Source organism: Cucumis sativus, chromosome 3 (assembly GCF_000004075.3).
Source record: "Cucumis sativus cultivar 9930 chromosome 3, Cucumber_9930_V3, whole genome shotgun sequence".
Lineage (NCBI taxonomy): Eukaryota > Viridiplantae > Streptophyta > Magnoliopsida > Cucurbitales > Cucurbitaceae > Cucumis > Cucumis sativus.
The window spans coordinates 32,689,301-32,709,066 of record NC_026657.2 but is presented as its reverse complement, the minus strand read 5'-3'; the positions used below and the strand labels follow the sequence as shown (position 1 = coordinate 32,709,066).

At 32.5% G+C, this 19,766-nt stretch overlaps 2 protein-coding genes across 2 annotated transcripts; one reads left to right on the top strand and one right to left on the bottom strand.

The window, feature by feature from the left end:
• The first annotated feature begins 3,147 nt into the window (after nt 1–3,147).
• LOC101210500 (E3 ubiquitin-protein ligase At1g12760) lies at nt 3,148–6,847 on the top strand. Its single transcript, XM_004136715.3, has 4 exons — nt 3,148–3,682; nt 4,957–5,076; nt 5,770–6,064; nt 6,298–6,847. Exons 1-4 carry the CDS (start codon nt 3,249–3,251, stop codon nt 6,457–6,459), a joined length of 1,011 nt encoding a protein of 336 aa, XP_004136763.1. The 5' UTR covers nt 3,148–3,248; the 3' UTR covers nt 6,460–6,847.
• A 1,540-nt stretch (nt 6,848–8,387) lies between these two features.
• On the bottom strand, nt 8,388–18,643 carry LOC101214861 (alpha-L-arabinofuranosidase 1). Its single transcript, XM_011653857.2, has 18 exons — nt 18,069–18,643; nt 17,426–17,610; nt 16,324–16,378; nt 15,781–15,992; nt 15,509–15,630; nt 15,287–15,434; nt 14,734–14,803; nt 12,954–13,099; nt 12,463–12,508; nt 12,323–12,375; nt 11,337–11,481; nt 10,816–10,934; nt 10,584–10,655; nt 10,380–10,483; nt 9,640–9,696; nt 9,355–9,553; nt 9,039–9,185; nt 8,388–8,778 (listed from the first exon to the last, which is right to left on the bottom strand). Coding segments are annotated over exons 1-18 (2,031 nt in total). The 5' UTR covers nt 18,070–18,643; the 3' UTR covers nt 8,388–8,628.
• Between the last annotated feature and the right edge of the window lie 1,123 nt (nt 18,644–19,766).

The following is a 19,766-nucleotide window of genomic DNA, read 5'->3' as shown; positions in this document are numbered from 1 at the left end:
GAGGATTCACTTTTGCCTTTGAATTGTTGGTGTAAGTTATAATGTATAGGGAATGTAATTTAGCTCATCAATAGACAAAAGGTTTGGAAAGTTCAACAACTGACAATTATAGTACTTATTATTGCAATGACTTTTGTTTGTTGTTTTAATTATGGCAAGATGAAGATAAATTTCAATTAAATTACACTAATTAACGCGTGAAGAATCCATCTCATAAATGGGATCAACTATATATTAATATTCAAATAAAAATAAGAAAAAGCTAAAAGCATAATATTTTACATATGTAATTAATTTTCAATTATATAGTTTCCTACCATTATACTTTAAATAATACAACAATATAATTTCATCTTTTTTAACTTACCTACTATATATATCATTCATGATTTTAATGCTCAACTAGTTTTAAACCGGAGTGAACATAATAGAATGAAAATCCAAGCTAATCGATCAAAATTTTAAACGCCTAAACCGAGTCAAACCAACGATTGACCAATTAATTGGTGGTTTGTATTTCTTCATGGTTGGAGATTGATTTAAACATTTACAAAACTTACCATAGTTGGGTTGGTGACAATTTGATTGAACAAATCAATTTCAATCGATCGATGCATGCATGCCTATAGTTTTATATATTAAAACACCCATTGTATTAAAATATGAAAAAATCATGGATGGAAAAATTGGAAAAAGGATCATTATTGTGAATATATATATATATATACATAATCATGGATTCTCTGCTTCATTTCGAAAGAGTTTACAACCCTCATCCATAATCTATGATACTTTTAATAGATAAAATCCAAATTACTATTTCAAATGTCAATATAATTTAATCTCTCACCTTGCAAAACAAAAACACTATGATAAATTCGAAGGCTGCCGGTATATTTTCCAATATTGATGACCTTACAATATTTACTTTAAAATGACATTTTTATTATTATTACTACTATTATTATTTTAAGGTGGCAAGCCATAATGGGCTACCTGACTCTTAAAATTTTATTCACATAAATCAAAATCAACAACAGTGACTTTCAACCTCTACCAATCATAACTTTTGTTTCTCATTTATATATTTATTATATAAATATCTTTCAGAAAGAGAAAAAAGAAAAATAAAATAAAGAATTGTAATAATAATTGGATCTTTGTTTATTATTATTGTTATTATTATTTAGAAAAATATGATGGGGTCTATTATTAATTTGTACCTTCCAACACATTGACATGCCTCATTAATTTGTTGTCACAAACACAATAATAAATTATTTAACTGTAAAACAGTGCTTTTTTTTTTTTTTTCTTCATAACTTATTCCTACCCAAATTTATTAGGACACCATAAAGTCACAATCAATAAAAAAAATAAAATTAACAATAAAAATTCTTATTTGTTAACAGAATAACACACTTCCCTTTTTTTTTTTCTCATTAATTAGCTCGATTTTAAATTTTAAATTTTAAATCTTCATGATTGATTATATGTATATAACTTTTTAAAAAAATTACATTAAAACAGTTAAAACTATTTGCAAATTTTTGACTATTTTTGAAAGCGTTATTAATTAAATTTTATTGTATTTTGATTTTATATTAATATTAAAATTTTATATTCGTGAAACTATTTTTTATTTAACATGTATGCACCAACAAATACTAGTCGTTGACTTAGTGACAAAATTGGTTTCTCGAGATCCAAGTTCAAACTTTATTCTTGATTTGCCCTCACTACATATGTGGCAAAGTTTGATTTCTCGATGATAAGAATATATGTCTTAATGTATGAAGTTAATTAGGATTTTTTTTGGTTGCCTTTTTCTTTTCTTTTTATTGTTCTATTAAACATTTAGAAATAATCAATTCCTTATTAATCACTTCATCCATCTATTCTATTGTAAGAACGTAATTTTAAATACCTCAAAAAATTTAGTACAACATTCAAAAGTTCTTCTTACAATTCAATCTTTAATAAATTCAAATTTTGAATGAAGGAAATGAATTTTAAACGTCAAGTTTTACTTTTAGCTAAATTACAAAAACTTGTTGAGTATTTTTTTTTGTTGTCATTAAAATTTAAAATTGTCATGTAATAAACTTTCAATTTTTTTTCAAATACATTTATAAATTCTAAAAAAGTATTAAATAAACCAAATTTTACAAATCTATTAAACACATTATAGACATAACCAAAAGTTTAAGGACTTGTTTGACTATAAGACAAACAAATTTTAAAATTTTAAAAGAAATTATCAAATGAAATATTTTTACCTAATTGACACTTTTTAAAATTGACGGGTGAAATAATTACAAATTTTAAAAGCGGATCATTTTTGGGTTGTTTTCACCTCTTGAATTTATAGTCAAATTCTAAAAACAAAAACTTATTTTATAAAACTATTGGGTGTTCTAGTTTTTGAAAGCTACATATTTCTGTTATGATTAATTTCTTAAAATGGTTTTATTATTTATGAAGTAAATGGGTTGAATTTTTAGCAAAGTTTTAAAAATGAAAACAAATTTCTAAAGGTTTGATTGTAAAATATCATTATCCAACCTTCTATAAGATAGTGAAATTTAACTACATTGGTAAATATATTAAACAATTTTATCATTTAGAATAATTATCTATTTTTAAAAACTATATTTTTTAGAAGTTAGTTTTTTAAAAACGTTAAACAGAAAATATGTAATAAAAAAGTGCTTATACGCTTAATTTTCAAAAACTAAAAATCAAATGATTATAAAGAAAAAGTAGTTGGCCTAACAAGTCCAAAATAATTATTAAAGTGTGTTAAGAATTCCAAAATAATTATTAAATTGTCTCACGATCAACATCACGAAATATCTATCAACGTCTATTTGAATTATGACGGACTATAGTGAGTGAAAAGAAAAATTTTACCGTATTAATAAATAAATATATATATTATTTTTTTTGCTATATTAAGAAACCACCATTATATTTATTTTCTTAACTTTTTAGGTCAAATATTACAAAACTTTTTGCTTGAAATGGACATTAATCTATCATCGTACCCCAAATCTCTAAAACGATTTGTAGTATCACTATACGGCGTCGTTTAATCTTGAATCTTTCCCACCCCACGACGGAGCTCCAGTTACGACCCGCCTCAGCTCCGCCTCTCACATTCTATTCATCTTCATTCCTCATTCCTCACTCTTCATTCCTCATTTTTCACCAATTTCTCTCTCAACTTCAACAATCCAATTCCCATAATGGAAGAACAACGAGCTCTTAGACCCACTCTCAATCACTCTCTTCTTCGTTATCCCACTGTCAGCACTACTTTCACAATCCCTTTAACTCGATACACTACCCGTTTGATTTCCTCCGACCGCCACCGTCCTCTACTCGCCGATTGCGCCGAAGATCACTCTGACTCCGATGATTTCAGTCGTCGCTCTTTTATTAGGGAGAATTGCTCCTACTCTATGCCCATTTTGGTTCTTGACGTTGTCTGGAATTTGGCTTTTGTTCTTGTCTCTGTTGTTGTCCTTTTCTCTACGTTTAGGGAACGACCTTCTACCCCTTTACGCCTTTGGATTTCTGGGTATGGCTTACAATGCCTTTTGCATGTTGGTTTTGTCTTCTTTGAGTACCAGAGGAGTATGGCACACCATGGATTTGAGGACCGTACGGCTCATCGCAGGTAGGGAAAATAGTGTTTATGGTTTTGTTTCATGGTGCTAGAGGAAGTTCTTTGTCATGCGCTGTCTCTGGTTGTCTACATTGTTGACCTTTTTCTAATCCCTTGAATTTTGACCTGAAGACACTAATTTTTGGTCTTGTGCGTTTTTTTTTCCCTTCTGGAAACCCCTTCTTGTTTGATGGGAGAAACAGTGAACTATTGTGTAATTGAACATGGGTTTTCTTAGAAACGGTTGGGTAGCGGCAATGCATTTCCTTTGTTAGGCCTTCATATGTGGAAGAAGTAAAAGTGAAGATAGTTGAATAACTTGAATTGATTGCATTACATGTGCTACTTTGAGGTTTTCCTTTCCAATGCAGTAATCTAAGTAACATGTGTACCAATTTCACTCATCTTTTGTCCTTTTGAAGTTTGATTTTGACCTGTTTTTCCTTTGAATCCAGTGGTATAGACATTGCATCTAGTTGTTCATTTTTTGTTGATTTCAATCACGGAAGTATTTTGTGGATAAAGTACTGAGGATAGTTTATATCACCTCCCATAGGGTTCTCTTGGTGTTTGATTTGTTAAAATATACTAAACAGGGAGGGGGAACTTAATACAAAAGGGAATGCCAGGTCCTGTAGAGTTGAGCGATTTGAACAGTTTTAGGGACTTGTCTTGTGAGGAATGGATTAGAATTTTAAGAAAATGGTTTGATTTGGCATAACTGCAGAGTATAATTCATTTCTCCTCTTTTTCTTTTTTAGTTTGTTTTTTCCCATATAGAAACTGATACCTCCTATTTAATGCTGCTATCAGATGGAATTATAGTTTTTTCCATATTCTGCTTTTTCTATTTTGTCTGTTGGCATTTGTAATATTGGGAAATGCTTGAAGGTATAAGTGTAGGTGACCTCTTAGAGAGAAAACATCTATAACTTTCCTTTGGCTTTTTAATGAGTTTAAATTTTATTTCTTTTTATATTTGTTTTTGGAACTCCATTTCTCTAATTTTAACCTTTAAAATGGATAATAATGATGGAATTCCCTTGGTGAATTCACAATCTATATGTTTCTTCTATATGTCATAAAAGTCAAATTTGCTCAATGTATGGAAAATTCAAAACTGCCAAACATATTGGCCACAGTTAATTGTATTCTTTTAGGAATGGATATGCATCCCATTGTTTTCTCACATTGAGTCTTGAACTTGCTTAATAAACACAGAAAAATATACAGATCTATAAGCTGCAACAAGCTTTCGACTAATTTGTTCTTATATGTCCTTCTAGCATAATGAAAAGGTTGGAATCAATGAATACAATGACTTCGTCTGTCTGGTGGGTCTTCGGATTCTATTGGATTGTCATGGGTGGCCAAGCACTTCTACAAGATTCTCCCCGGCTTTACTGGTAAGAACTCTTCCTTTCTGACAGTGACATGTTTCCTCTTGGAGCAATAGGTTTATATAACAAATTGGAAATTTGCAACTTCAACTACATTGAAAGTTGTTGCAACTGCAATCTCACGTTTTTGCACTGTTCAATCTAGACTCAACTTTAAATTTTTTTTCACCAGTTCATAACCTTTCAGCAGATGTCATAGTAGAAAACTGGTGGTTAAGTTATTAATCTTTTCAGATTAGACTTCTAGTAATGTTTACATATCAAAACAAGCTGTTGAGATTTAGATCTCAGACAATTACAAAATCGCCTATGCAAAAAGAAAGGTATATCTTCAGTATACTGTTTTTTTTTAATAACAAAAAGAAACAGAAGAATTAAACCCATGATCCTATAAGGATAAGTGGATGACGATGAAAGAAAAAACAACCCTCAATTACAATCAACATAAATGTTTCACAAAGGCTCAACACTGATAACAAGTTTAAGGAAAACTAAGAAGATGATTTGAACTTTTCTGAATCCATTTCCTCGATCCAATCTGAAGATGTCATCAAATGTTTTTCTCTTTTCATTATTTCAAAATTGTAGCTTTAATTGGATTCACCCAAAGCAATCTAGCTTTGATTTGTTGGTGTGCAGAGCATTTAATCTAATCTAATTTGGTGCTTCGATGCTGATATTTTTTGGGGTCATTTGCAGGTTAACTGTGGTCTTTCTAGCGTTTGACTTGTTCTTCATTCTCTTTTGTATTGGGATGGCATGTGTTATTTTTTTCTCTCTTTGTTGCTGCATTCCAATTGTAGCATTTGCATATGCCATGACTACTAGAGAAGGTGCCTCAGAAGAGGATATCAGGACTCTTCCCAAGTATACATTTCGTCAGGCTGTACTTGGAACATTTAACCTCGGAAAAGAACGAGAACCAATCGGTTCAACTGTGGAGTTAGATAACAGTCACCGTATCAAAGAACTTGCTCTTCATCCAGAGGATTCGGTCAGCTACTTATCTTTTATGTCTAATTATGAATATTTATAAGCTAGCTATCTAGTGGATTGCTACAATTCTATTGTATCATCATAGAAACATTATCACAACAGACAAGATGTAATCAAATTATAGTGTTTGTCACACTCACTATAGTGTTCATCTTGTAATTGTTTTCGCTTATCTCATCAAGGGTTTCCCCTGATTTGAAGCTGAGTATGCAAAAATTTACTTTTCTATAGGAATGCTGCATTTGCCTTTCAAGATATGAAGACGGGACGGAGCTCTATACTCTACCCTGCAACCACCATTTTCATTGTGGGTGCATTGCCAAATGGCTTCGGATAAATGCAACCTGCCCACTCTGCAAGTCTAACATCCGCCAGGGTGATACATTGGTTTGACCTTTGGACCACAGTTGAGAATCTGATTCTGAACGTTGGCATTTTCAATTTCAGGTTAGATGCTTGTTGATCTCTGCCAACTAATGCTTATAGAAACAGGGGAGGGTAGAGAATAGGATTTTAGCTGATTTCAACCTTTGGGAGATGTTTTTGTTTTCTCAAACCCCATCAGTGAACAGAACTTAATGCTTATTTTGAAGAGGTGGGCTTTAGTTACATGTCTGTAAATTGATAGGAAAAGGTCTTGTATCTCTAATTTCATCTGCTATATGTAAAATTTTCTCGTGTAACTATTGGCTACTCTGTTTTTATTTTGAAGCCTTCTTGTCATGATCAGCCATGAGAAAAGTAACCGTTTAAACTCAATGAACTTTAACATGTTTTTGAACTCTCTCAATTTGTATTTAATAGGTCTTTGTACTACAAAAAGTGTAATAAATCTTTAAACTTTTCACTTGTACAAAATAAGTTTTTGAACTTTTAATTGTGTTTAACAGGTTGTCGGCATATTTGACATGACAAAAAAAAAAAAATTAGAATTTCATTAATCAGTCAAAATTCAATTTTATGTATAATGCATTTGTTGATTTTTTTTATACATAAAAAATGTTAAAAGTTTAGATTTGTTGTTTTTTTTTATAAAAAAACGTTCAAGGATGTATTAAATGGGATATATAGGATGTGAGGAACTTAGGTTCTTTAATTTCTAAATGCTTATTTCAATTCCAATATTGAAATGTGTATCTATACATATTCTCAAACTTAATATTTGACTATCCAATACATGTGCCAATCAATCAATTTATGTTTTCTAAATTATTTGAAGTTATGTTATCCATTTGTTAAACAAATAATGACCAAATAATGATTTGAAGAATCATCCAAAATAAGATAAATTTGATAGAATTTGAACTTTAAAAGTCAATCAATTGAATAGTTCAATAATTCACTAAAGTAGGTGTCATAGAAAAACAAGATGAGATGAGATATAATTAAGGCCAAGGGATAGTTGAGTAGTTGTTACATCAAATCGAAACAGCAAGTGAAATGTAGGATTAATAACAATACCACTACACAATATCTATCAACCATTATCTTTTGGTGCCAGTTTTGGATGTTGTCTTGTTTGTATGTATAGCTCATTTTTTCAACAACCACCCACCATTCATGTCGTGTATGGAAAATTCGTCTACTATTCTTTTTCTAAACCTTTATTGATTCGTGAAGTATTTTGTCAGGTAAGCCATCACAAACTAATTTGGACACACTAACAAAATTGATAAGAACAAGAAAGGTAGACGTTGAGGGCTAAAACATATATTTAGCCAGAACTTCCTAACTTTTGTTTTTAAATCAAAACAAGTGAACATTACCTAACCTCCAAAGTGGCAATAGGTTGGCCATCACAAGTAAATGAGTGTAAGAATTATACATTCAAACTGTGACTAAAAAAATAATTTATCATGAACTTGATTAAGTTCAATTAATTCTCCTTGACCATTGGTACAATGAACATAAAGGTTGATGATAAAGTTCTTATATCGTGCATGCTACATTTAGTCATAGTCAATTTTCGACTAAATCACCATCAAATCAATTATGATTGGTTTAGTAATTGATCATCATCAAATCAACTATGATTGGTTTAGTAATTGTTCAAATTTCAATCATTGAGGACTATAAATCGATCGTCGGTCAATTTTGGTTGCTTTTATTCTTTTTCTTTTAAAAAAATGTCAATTTGGATTTTTCTCAAATCGAACCTTACCTCGTCTTCGATTGACCACCAGTGGTTCGATTGGTCAAAACACGGTTTTACAGTCTATTGTGCCCCAAGCTGACTTATACTCTTGTACCATTCGTTCATTACTAGCAAGAACAATGGTTAACTTACAAACCGCCCCAACAACACTATAAAAGAAGAAGGCTAAATCAAATATCAAACGATGTAAACCATTCCATTATGCAATTAGTGTGTTTATTTACAAGTGATATCAACGAGAACGATCCTCCCAGGAGCTGTACGTTGGGAGGTATTATATGTTTATTTCACTTGGAAGCAAACGGTATGGAAAGTAACATATACCTCTCAACCTATCAAATGTTGAAAGATTGCCAGACATATATTATATGCATTCACTGTGTTGCTTATCAGCTTCATATCCCATTTCAGATAGCAGATGCTGAGGAATGATGGCTTCCAGGCATCCTAATACTGCTAGATTCCATTAACAAGTCAATTGAAGTTACAGAATGTGGGGGGGCTACCGCGTCCATGTTTTTGCCGGCAGAGTTAAGTGGAACTTCGACGGGAAACACCTGCCATCATAAAAAGTCAGAGGTTAAAGCATGAGGCCACGAGTTTCACTTAAAGAATGTAGTTAAAGCTATCTTGGTGTTATAGGATGCATCCAGTTTAAACTTTAGAGTAAATTAGTGTCTTATCATGGAACCAAAAGTCTCTTGCAACGTTTTATGTTTCTTTCTAAAATGTGTAATATGAAAATGCCAAGTTTAGTACTGTTTCTTCTATACATGTCCAGAAATAAATTTCAAGATCAAGGGGGTGTTTGAGTTACCTTCTTTGGGTTATTCAAGGAATTTTCATCCATCAAATTAACAGATGTAAGTACAGTCTGAGATGACCCGGTTTTCCGAATGGAGTATGCATTCAAACCATTTACAGATATCTTGAGACTCACTTGTTTGCTTCCAAAGTTAACAATCTGCAAAAGATTGATGTTTAGTGTGCCATGAAGGTAAAGGGACATGCAGAAAATGAAACGTTCAGAATAAAGTAATGCTCAAGACACATATCCCCAGATTCAAGGAGAAGTTCATCCTTTTTTTAATGACAATGAATAAGTGAAAACATATATGAATATAAATAGGTACCTTTATTCTAAGATAGTAATTGTCATCTTCAGCATTTTTCCATATAATGGCAGAAGCGATTAGGGAAGAAGCAGAATTAGCATCCAGTGCCGTATCAAGAAGAGTTGCTCCACTTGACACAGTGAAGAAACGTTGCACCCAATAGCTAGGCGTTCCGTAAAAGTGCGACGAGTTGAAGACAATAGCATCTGGATTCCACCTTTATGAAAGAAGGTTTTACATTTTAGTGTATCAATCAGTCATTCTAGTACGTGACAGAGATGATAAAACAAGAGAAAATGATACCTTCTGTCATTAGTATTCACGAAAAGTGGTGCATAGCTTGCCATTGAAACTATGTCACTGCAAAAAAAATTAGAGAAAAAGAAACAAATCTCAAACAGTTCTCAATGTTTTGTCCTTTATTTACTTAGCCATTCACTTTTTGCAAAATATTGTAGGAACCAACAAGAGTTCCCATTCTCAGAATTTCCTTATGTGAGAATCAAACAGTAACGGTACTTGGTACATGTACATAACGATTAAAAAATTCCCAAGTTACAGACCAAGCATTAATTCTCGAGGCTGACAAAAAATACATAAACTGCAATTTACTTATGAATGGGTTGCTAGGATATGATTGTTGTCCCCCATCCCAATGAAGCAGATGACATTGAAAACTTCAAAGTAAATAACTAATAAACATTTTACTTAACAATCTTTTGTTCTGATGTACCAAATGGATTATACTTACAAGGCAAAAGACTTTTAAACCCTACGATTGACACCATTATACTCAACATAAGAATATCATCAGTTTAAAGGAAAATTAGGGTTTATGGATTATTAGTATTTTCCATTAGTATTTTCCCTTTTTTATACTTTCGATTTATGAATTTTCCTTTAGTGGTTTCTTTGAGGTCTATATATTCCCTATATAAAAGATCATTGTGTACACTGAATTATTCGATAATATAGAAATTACACAAAATCCATCAAATTAGCAAAAAATTCTCAACGTTATGATTGTTTTCAATATTAAAAACCTGTTCTTCTCTAGGCCAATGAGAAATGCAGCTTCAGCGATGGCCGCGAGGAGACTGCCTGTGCCAGCATCTGATCCTGTCACAGCATACTCGCTCACAAAAGCCTGCAAGTTACCGCAGAAGTTGGTTTGTATTTGATTTTATATTTAGAGACAAAAGAAAGAGAGGAATAGAGTGGAGGAAGTAGAGAGGTATGAACAATACCTTGGGACCACTACGGGATGTTTTATCAAACTTATGAGCCATTGAAAACATTTGGTTGGCGGAGGTATATATCTAATCAAAAGACAAATTAGTATGAAATTAATTTTTAAATGTAGTGCGGCAAAAATAGATAGATAATAATAATAAATCTTATTCAAACAATCTGAAATCATAAAAAATATTCATTGTTCCATTTGAAGAAAAAAAAAAGGTGATGCTTAAGAAAACTTACATGAAAGTCATAGTAATCAGCTGGGTGATCCAACTTCACGGAAGACCCATCACAGTTAGAAATAATTTCTATGTCAGGATAGACACGTTTTATAGCATTGTAGATCTTGATATAATTTCCTGCCAAAATAAAAGTTTTTTAAAAATATATATAGAGAAAGAGTGGAGAAAATGTAAAACCTTTGAATAAACATCACTTAATCCCTATCATAGTCCCCACCCCCAAGAATATAAGCATAGTCAACAAGGGTTCAATTCTTTTTCTTGTTTAAATTATTACGACAGAAAGAAAGGTAAAATGTTCTACATATTTGCTAAAAGAACAGATTAACTCAAAATGTGACTGAATTTTACAAAAGTTTTTCCACTAAATAATCTGAATCAAGCCCGTTAACCAATAAAGGTCTATGCACTGACAATTTTGCTCTATACTCTGCTTAGTTAAATAATGCTAGAAGTTCAGAACCATATAGAAAACATGAAGAAAATAACAGAAAAAATCTTCTTAAAAGATTGAGAAACCTCTGTAGTTCTTTTTGCCACAGTCCTCATTCCCCAGGGCAATGTACTTTAAGTCAAAAGGTTCTGGATGTCCCATTGAAGCCCGGATGGAGCCCCAAGTAGAACTAGAATCTCCTCTTGCAAACTCAATACTGTCAAGGGCTTCCTGAAATCGTTACATTGGGGTTAGATGAATACGACTTGAAAAACAATAATATTAGGCTTTTGTTAGTATGGCTCAGATTTAAAGATTTGGCATGATAGACGCTGCCAATAATGTTAATATTGAAAATTTATCTACATGGAATACAATAAAAATCACACACAGCATATTTTTTTGGCAAAAGTAATCAACAATCCAATCAAATTATTAGCCTGACATCAATCCCAGAGAATGCTCCATTCCATTTTAGAAGTAGGGGAAAACACAAGATCAATCACTAACCATTGATGAGCTTACTAATATGTTTATCTGGACCCCTTTTCAAGATCCCTAATGGTTGAAAATTGCAATTATTGCGTCTTGATCTCAATATCTACAATTAATTCTTCTTTCATCTATACAGGGGAACACTCTTACAAATTTACAATAGTTATAAGTTAAGGTCCCTTACACCTGTAAGGCATTGCTCAACCAAAATGTTACCATCTGGTCCACAGCTAGATTCAATACTTCCCTTCGGTTGTTGGAGTAAATGGGTTGTTGTAATTATAGCTTGTTTTTTGTTCTTAACACTTGAAGCCTTTCTTTTGGCTGTAAAGCGTTTGGTGTTGTTTTCGTGGTTTGGCCCAACTCCTGTTGGGCTATTTTTTATTTAGTTCCTTCTCTTCAGACTTTCATGCCCATTGTAGATCTTCAATGTGCACCGTGAAATTATGGTTTTTCAATTTTTTTTAGCAATGGTTTAAACACAAGACTACTCCCTCACGGAGTAGAACCCCAGGTCCTAAAATCGTTAAAGTGGGGGGTCATAGTTCAGCAGAAAATAAAATGATTGTAAGCATACCTGTACAAATGGTGAGATATCGGATGTATCTACCTGATCTTGGTGGCTGATTCCTAAGAAAATTCAATTAGATGATGAGCAGAAGAAAATAAATAAATAAAAAGAGACAGAATGAAAGCAAGATAAACATCATGGATTACCATTATTGAACACCCAAACTGGCGCAGCACCAAGATCTTCTGCCAGCTGCAAAGGTAAGCATGAGAAATAATTAAATATACAACCAATCTAGAAGAGGAGTATCTATAATAAAATGAAAATAATAGACGTTTTATCCACAATTTTGAAGTATAATATCAATTATGAGGTAAAATTAAAAGGCAACATTAGATGATTCCCATCAATCATTAAAACAACCATCTCCCTCTATTGGAATAGCATAAATCCTATGGATTTTTGCTGTCATTCATTTTCCAATTTTTCTTGTTTTCTCCCTGTTTCCTTATTTTGTATTTATTGGAAGATATCTTACGGCGATTGCCTTTTGTTGCACTAATCTTTCATACTGTGCTATATCCTAGTGTTTTTTTTGTCTTAAAGAAAAGTATATTCACAGGATCCCTTGTTGAGTGTGTTAAGATCCAAAAAATTATAAAATTCTCACTCCAAGAAAAGTAAGTACGACACTCACTTGGAGAAATTCAAAATAGCCAAGTCCATCATCAGTCCAGTACATCCAAACATCACCAAAGTGTCCAGGTCTCTGTTCCCATGGTCCAATGGTTTCTTTCCAACGAAATGCATTTCTTAACCATTCACCTTCAACAAAGCATCCACCTACATTTATATAATTAAGAAAAAGAGGATTGCCTATCAGTTACCACAAATTTTGAGAACATCATAAAGAATCGCTGTTTAATCCAGGCAAGTATCGATGTGTTTATAAACATGCGTGAATGATCATGATTGATGCATGCTCTCTAAAGTGCACAATAAAACAAGTCCAACACTCAAACCAGAAAGAATAATGGATCTTACATAAAGACTAAATCAGAAATTTGTACCACAAATTCTTATAATTCAAACAGTAACAACAGCCAGATAAGATTTGAGCAAAATATAAAAAAATTAGTATATCCCACAAAAATGTATTTAGCTCTAGCAACTATTGAGGAGGATGAGAGTACCAAGCTATTCTTGAACGGGAAATTCTCCAAGTTTCAATTCTTCTTTTTTTTCCGTAAAAGACCCCAAGTTTCAATTCTGGTGTAGCATATGAGTAACTAAGGAGAAATCTCCCAGTGTCAAACTCTAAATTTTTTATTAGAATGAAAGGTGGTGAAAAATATGAAAGGGCCCCCTATTTATGGGTTATTAGAGAGCTAATTAAAACCCAAAATTATAAAGGACAGTAAAAGAGGATCAATCAAGGAATTACTTTAATTAACCTTATTATTAGGCCACACCGGATTGCTTTTCAAAGAATATTAAAGTTATAAAAGCAGACTAGTTATGGGTAATTTCAGAAAATTCAGAATCAATCAAGTAAAGGATTCAATGCTATTTTCTGTGATTTGCGTCCTTCTCTGAATTTGCAACACTCAATCATAAAGAGTGACCTTTTTGGATTAAGGAACTGGAAAGTGTAACCCCACAATAACATTGTCGCAAAGGCCCAGGTCAACAGAGTAAAATTTCTCTGGTCACATACCTTCTCTTTTAATCAAGGGGCATTATTCACTGAAGCTTGATGTGGTTCTCGTAGTTAATGAACCATATGAAGTTCAAAAGAAAGAGGGGGTAGTGGGTGATGGAATATTTCTCAGATACCAAAAAATTCTATAACCTGGTCATTGGTCTTCTGTTTGGATACACTATTAAGATTGTACTTCTCTGGATTCAATTATTAGAGAAGTTAAAATGAGACTTCGAAAGTGGAAGATAGTAATTTTCAGAGAAGAGCTGAACTCAATCCAACTGTTCGGTCCAGCATGTTCACCTATTTCTGTTCTCCATAAATTCACTACCACAGTAGCTCAAAACTTTTTTTTACGTACATAAGTAGCTCAAAACTTTAGAAAACAGCAAAAATAAAATTTTCTAGGTGGAGTATGAACAAGTGGAGGAAATATTCGTCAATTTTTCACGGAACTCCAGACTAAAAATGAGGTGGAGGTTTGGGCATAAGTTACCAATCTGTAGGTGCCGGAGCAATACATGAACGGGAGCTGCAGCAGCAGATTAAGTTAAGCTCTGTGGCCAAGTTTTTCCTCCTTTCTTTAGACTAAATTAAAGGAGATTCCATGGATATCTAAGAGGATGCGTTGGATGTGATTCAAATTCTTATTAACAAGAAGAAATTACGAAAGAGAGGAAAGATAAGATACCCTCTTCCCAAGCCAGAATATACTTATTTGTACACTACTTCTCTCCCAACTTATCAGGAGAGAACTAATGAAATAAACAATTACCTGGAAATCTAATAAATCGTGGTTCCAAATCAGCCATCATTTGGACTAGATCATTTCGGAAACCATGACCCTGCATAATGACAATGGTTACAACAGTATGGAAAGTGAAATACATGATTTATGCTTAACAAGAAAGTATAGCCACTCAGCTAACATAATAGAAGAGTAATGCACGTGAACCATTTTAAATCTTTTGTAAGCATATGAACCATTTTGAATCATGCAGAATGATTTGCATGAGTTATACAATGGGGTAGTAGCGTAGTCATGCTCATCTCATCTTCAAAAGATACAAATATTTATGCATTGCCTAGCACCATAAGCAGAATGCCGACCCAAAACCTCAAAATCATGAAGTCCCATCAACTTGAACATTGTAGTTCTAAATTCCCAACTTTTTAAATAGAAAACAAGAATAAATATCATAGTCTGAAAACAGTAAAATAATTGCTGACGTCTACTATTTAACTAAAAATTTTAATTCTAAGTTACCATACATTTGTATTTACTCGTTGCGAACACATTACATATTTAGCTAACGGCTATCATATACCTTATATGTTTCTACAGGCATGGCGGAGACTTGGTCAAACCATATTACACCTTTTTTCAACGTTGTCAACTGAAGACGTGAATTGTGATTAGTTTCTGTGGCATTCAATAAAACCTCCATCTTTGTCCAGTTTGACACGTCACCAGATCTACAAACACAAGTAATTTACATTGATTTTCCATTCCACCAAAGAATGCTTTTGAAACTTTCAGATAAGCTCACATTATGGATGTTGTTGCCAACTTTTTCAGCCCACTTGAATCTGTGAGTGAAACGGACAAATCAATTTTTCCAAGGGATCGAACAAAAAGAGTCACTTTGTATGCCTTCCCTTGTTCAATATTCTGAAGAGAGAAAAATAATGAAAAAAAAATCAGGAAACCAAATCTAAAATTTTAGAGTTTAGAAGGGGGACCTCCCTATTAAGATGAAAGGGTCCAGAAAATTCCACAGAATAGAAGTGTGGCTAAGAGATTCCTCCTCAGGGGATATACCATGCCCCAGAATCCAGGGTTGTAGATACCAACTCCTCCAGTTGGACAGCTGTTGGTACCTCCATTGTCACACAGAACATCCATACGAAGAGCCACCTTATTCCGATCAAAGCAGGATGAACGATCTGTTGATACACTTATAGTTGACTCATCTCCTATGATTGACCAAGGACTAATATTTGATGGAGTATTTGGACCCCCAGCTTCAAATCCTGTGGATAAAAGGATCGTGAAGATTATATCATCAGCATGTTTTTGCTTTTATTTTAATTGAAAACACAAATACAACCTCCATGGTTGCACCTAAGTAAACATGAGGTGCTTCCAAAACAGAAAATGAATGAATGAATTGGCTCATTTAGTAAACAAATTTCTGTTGAAACGAACTACATATGTAAGATCTCGAGAAACACTACAAGCCCTTCATTCATCAGAACCATAACATATACAAATGGGATTTCAATGTATGAATTCATCACCTATCATCTTCTTTAAGCTATTTTCATAAACAAAGAAAAATAGGATTGGATTATCAGAGCTGACCTCTGTTGCTCACAAGTTCTGCCCAAATTCCACCAGCCCCTGCATGATTAATTTCCTGTAAAAGAAAACATGAAAAGAAGCTCATCCTGCTTTTCTTTTTGACAATAACAAGACTATTCATTGAATAAAATGAAAGAATTATATCCAAAAATTACATCGGAAAGTGGGCAAAACAAAGGCCTTGATATTTTTCTCAAAAATCAAATTAATAAAACAGTCCTCAATATCCCAAGAACAAGCTCCAAATTGTAAAATGCTGCAAAGTAGCTTAGTGAAAAAATAACTTAGTATGTGTGCACCCAACAAAGCTTGTCCTTACAACCATTGATGTCACTATACATTAAAGACAGCATTAGAAAGCTCACAGAACGATAACATGACATCAAAGAACAGGAATGTAAACGCAAATTCTTAATCTTATTTCCACGTCACTTCGTTGGGATTATCAAATGCTCCAACAAAATAGTATTGACCTCATATACAAAATTTTGAAAACAGTAATTAGTAAAATAACTACTGTAAGCTACAAAAGAGAAATTTCTGATTAACTAAACTAAGAAGCTGTTTTTTTTTTTATATCCGTGAGTGTCCGAGCCCGCTTACGCGGGACACTTGTCTGACCCTACAACACTTGGGTGTCAAGGAAACTCATAAGAAGTTAATTCTTGGGTAGGTCATAGGTGGCCACCATGGTCCATGAACACTTAGTTTGTTATTGAGACTATGTCTCCCTTTTTACTACTAGGTCAAACCATGATGGTTAACTAAGAAGCTATTAACATTGAGCTAGAAATATTATTTCCCATAGTAAGCTAGAAATATTTTATAATTTCAACGATACATGACCTTTCAACACATTCAAAACTTTTTGCATCTGAATAACTATTGCTCACAGGCAAGTTGATACATAAGCATATACAGGTAATTTTGAAGACAAGCTTTGGATTCTCGATAAAAGGCGTGTACAAACATGAAAGACAATCGTGAATCATATTGAACTAACTTCAGAAGAAAGAAGTTGACATTCAGAAAAAGAAAATGCAACTGAAAGAAACATTGAAAAAGAAAAAAAAAACACACACACACATTTTACAAAACCAACCTCAAAAAAAATTCCAAAAAGTGTTTCAGGAATCTGCCGTGTTGCATCTGAAGCATTGACATTGAGTCGAACGGGCTGGACAGTGTCATCTCCAATGGCAAAGAATGTACTAACAGATACAACCACAATACCAAAGCATAGCAGAAGAAGATAGTATGAAACTTTACGAGAGCCCATTACAATCACTGCATCCAACGATATCAAACCCAAAAAGGTAAATGAAAACCCCTAATATACAGAACAATTAAACAGTGAAGGGTTAAAAAAAGGGACAAAATCAATACAGGAACAACAAAATAAACAGTTTGGTACTCCATCCATAGTTATACAAACACGTTGCCATAACAACAATGTAGTAGGAGCAATAGTAATGACAGTAACCACATGGTGCAAAAACTGATAAATTATAACATCTAATTTGGTAAAAAGAAAACGCTAACAAACCAGAACAATAGACATGTAGCAGCCAACATCACAACAACAATCAAGCGATTAACTAATGACATTTGATAAAAATGAAATCAGATAAGAATCATTTTAGGAAAAACGTAAAACCCAATTTACAAGAAAACTAGATTCTCAACAAGATCAAACTTATAGTCAACAAGAAACAGAAGAAAATTGTGTTGATCCATGAACCTACTGGAATTTATCAAAAGTAGATGAAATTCAAGTCACACGATGAGTTCAAACTCGCAAGCCCGAGTTGGAGTAGTCCTGGAATTTCTCCGTGAAGCTCCTTATAAAGCGCAAAGAACACCCCAAGCGAGAGACTATCCTGTTTTCCTTGCTTTCACGTAAAAATTTCGAGAGAGAGAGGGAAAAAACCATCTGGGTGTTGAGTAAAAGTAGAGCCCATCACTCGATTCAAGATTTGCTTCAATGGGTCCCGCTCCATTACGTCCCCAACTCCATCCATTGACCTTGTAAAACACAAGACGCGACTGTAATTCGTAGGAAGAAAGAAGGGTTTGTGTATCAGTGGACAGAGGTTTTGGCATTTGTTTTACCCCAACTTTTGCTTAAAGAAACGACGATAAAAATGATGAATGTTTGTTGTTGATCATTGATGACAATGATGGTTGTCAAAAATCCTATCCAAATATTCACCTTTTATTTTTTCGCTCTTGCTTCAAAGCCACGTCCATTTCCACATTGGTAATGGCGAAAAACTGTGACCCCACTTAGGATCAACTTGGAGTAAGAGCTCCTCGTTTGGAATTGAGTGTTCATGGAAGATAAGGAAAGTTTTCCTTTTCCATTTCTTCATCCCAACTGCAACTCATTGCCTCTCATAGTAATCATACAATAATACATTGTTCAATCATTTTTGGAAATTTTCACTTTTACCCCTAAATCTCATCTAATTTTTAAGTTGAGATTTTTTATAATCAATTCTATACATCTTTTATATTCATTTAGTTATCTTCCTTCCTCACTCATGTTATGTTAAGTTTAAATTAAACCTACAATTTTTTCTGCTAAATTTTGTAATTAACCCTATCTAATTTTGTAAATATGACAAAATCAATCAAAATATTCTAAAATTTTAAATTTATCACGAACAAAATATCAATTCTATGGTTAATCGAATATAAAATTTACTATATTAGACTAATACTTTGACAAATTTTATCCTTTACAATAATTAATTTATAGTAATTTTTCTAATACAGTTTAAACATTTATCCTTAACATTTGGTTTTTTCTTTAGTTCAACTGTGACTTTTCCTTAATTTTGTAAGCATTCCTATTTTAGTCTTTAATTTTTCTTAATTTACTCTCTATATTTGTAAAAAGAACAGTCCAAACTAAGTTAACAATATATTCATTTCCCAAGTTGGGTAGATAAAACTAAGTCAAATCAAATTTAGAACAATAAAAAGTGGGCATAGTTAGCATATATTCCTTCTTTTTCAAGATTAAATGTTTAAATTTTCACTTTACTAATCGTAAAAATAAAATCAGAATTTTAACATAGTTTAACAATTTGTGAAAGTCATATCAAACTTTATATTGAGTTTGCTTATAATATGTCAACTCCGGCATAGTTTAACAATTTTATAAACTACTACGGAAATTTTAATTACATGGTTACATTTTTTAGTATATGTTATATGATTAATTTCTCATGAACAATTTTATATTTAAAGAGGAATTATACAAGTTTCTTATTTTCGTTAACATAGGAAAATAATTACATATCAAATTATTCATCTATAAAATTTAAATTTATAGTTCAATACAAATATACATACCATCGTGACAATTAAACAACAAATATTGAAATTTAAATATAATATTGAATTGTTTTCGAATATAGTAAAACAAGCTAAAATAT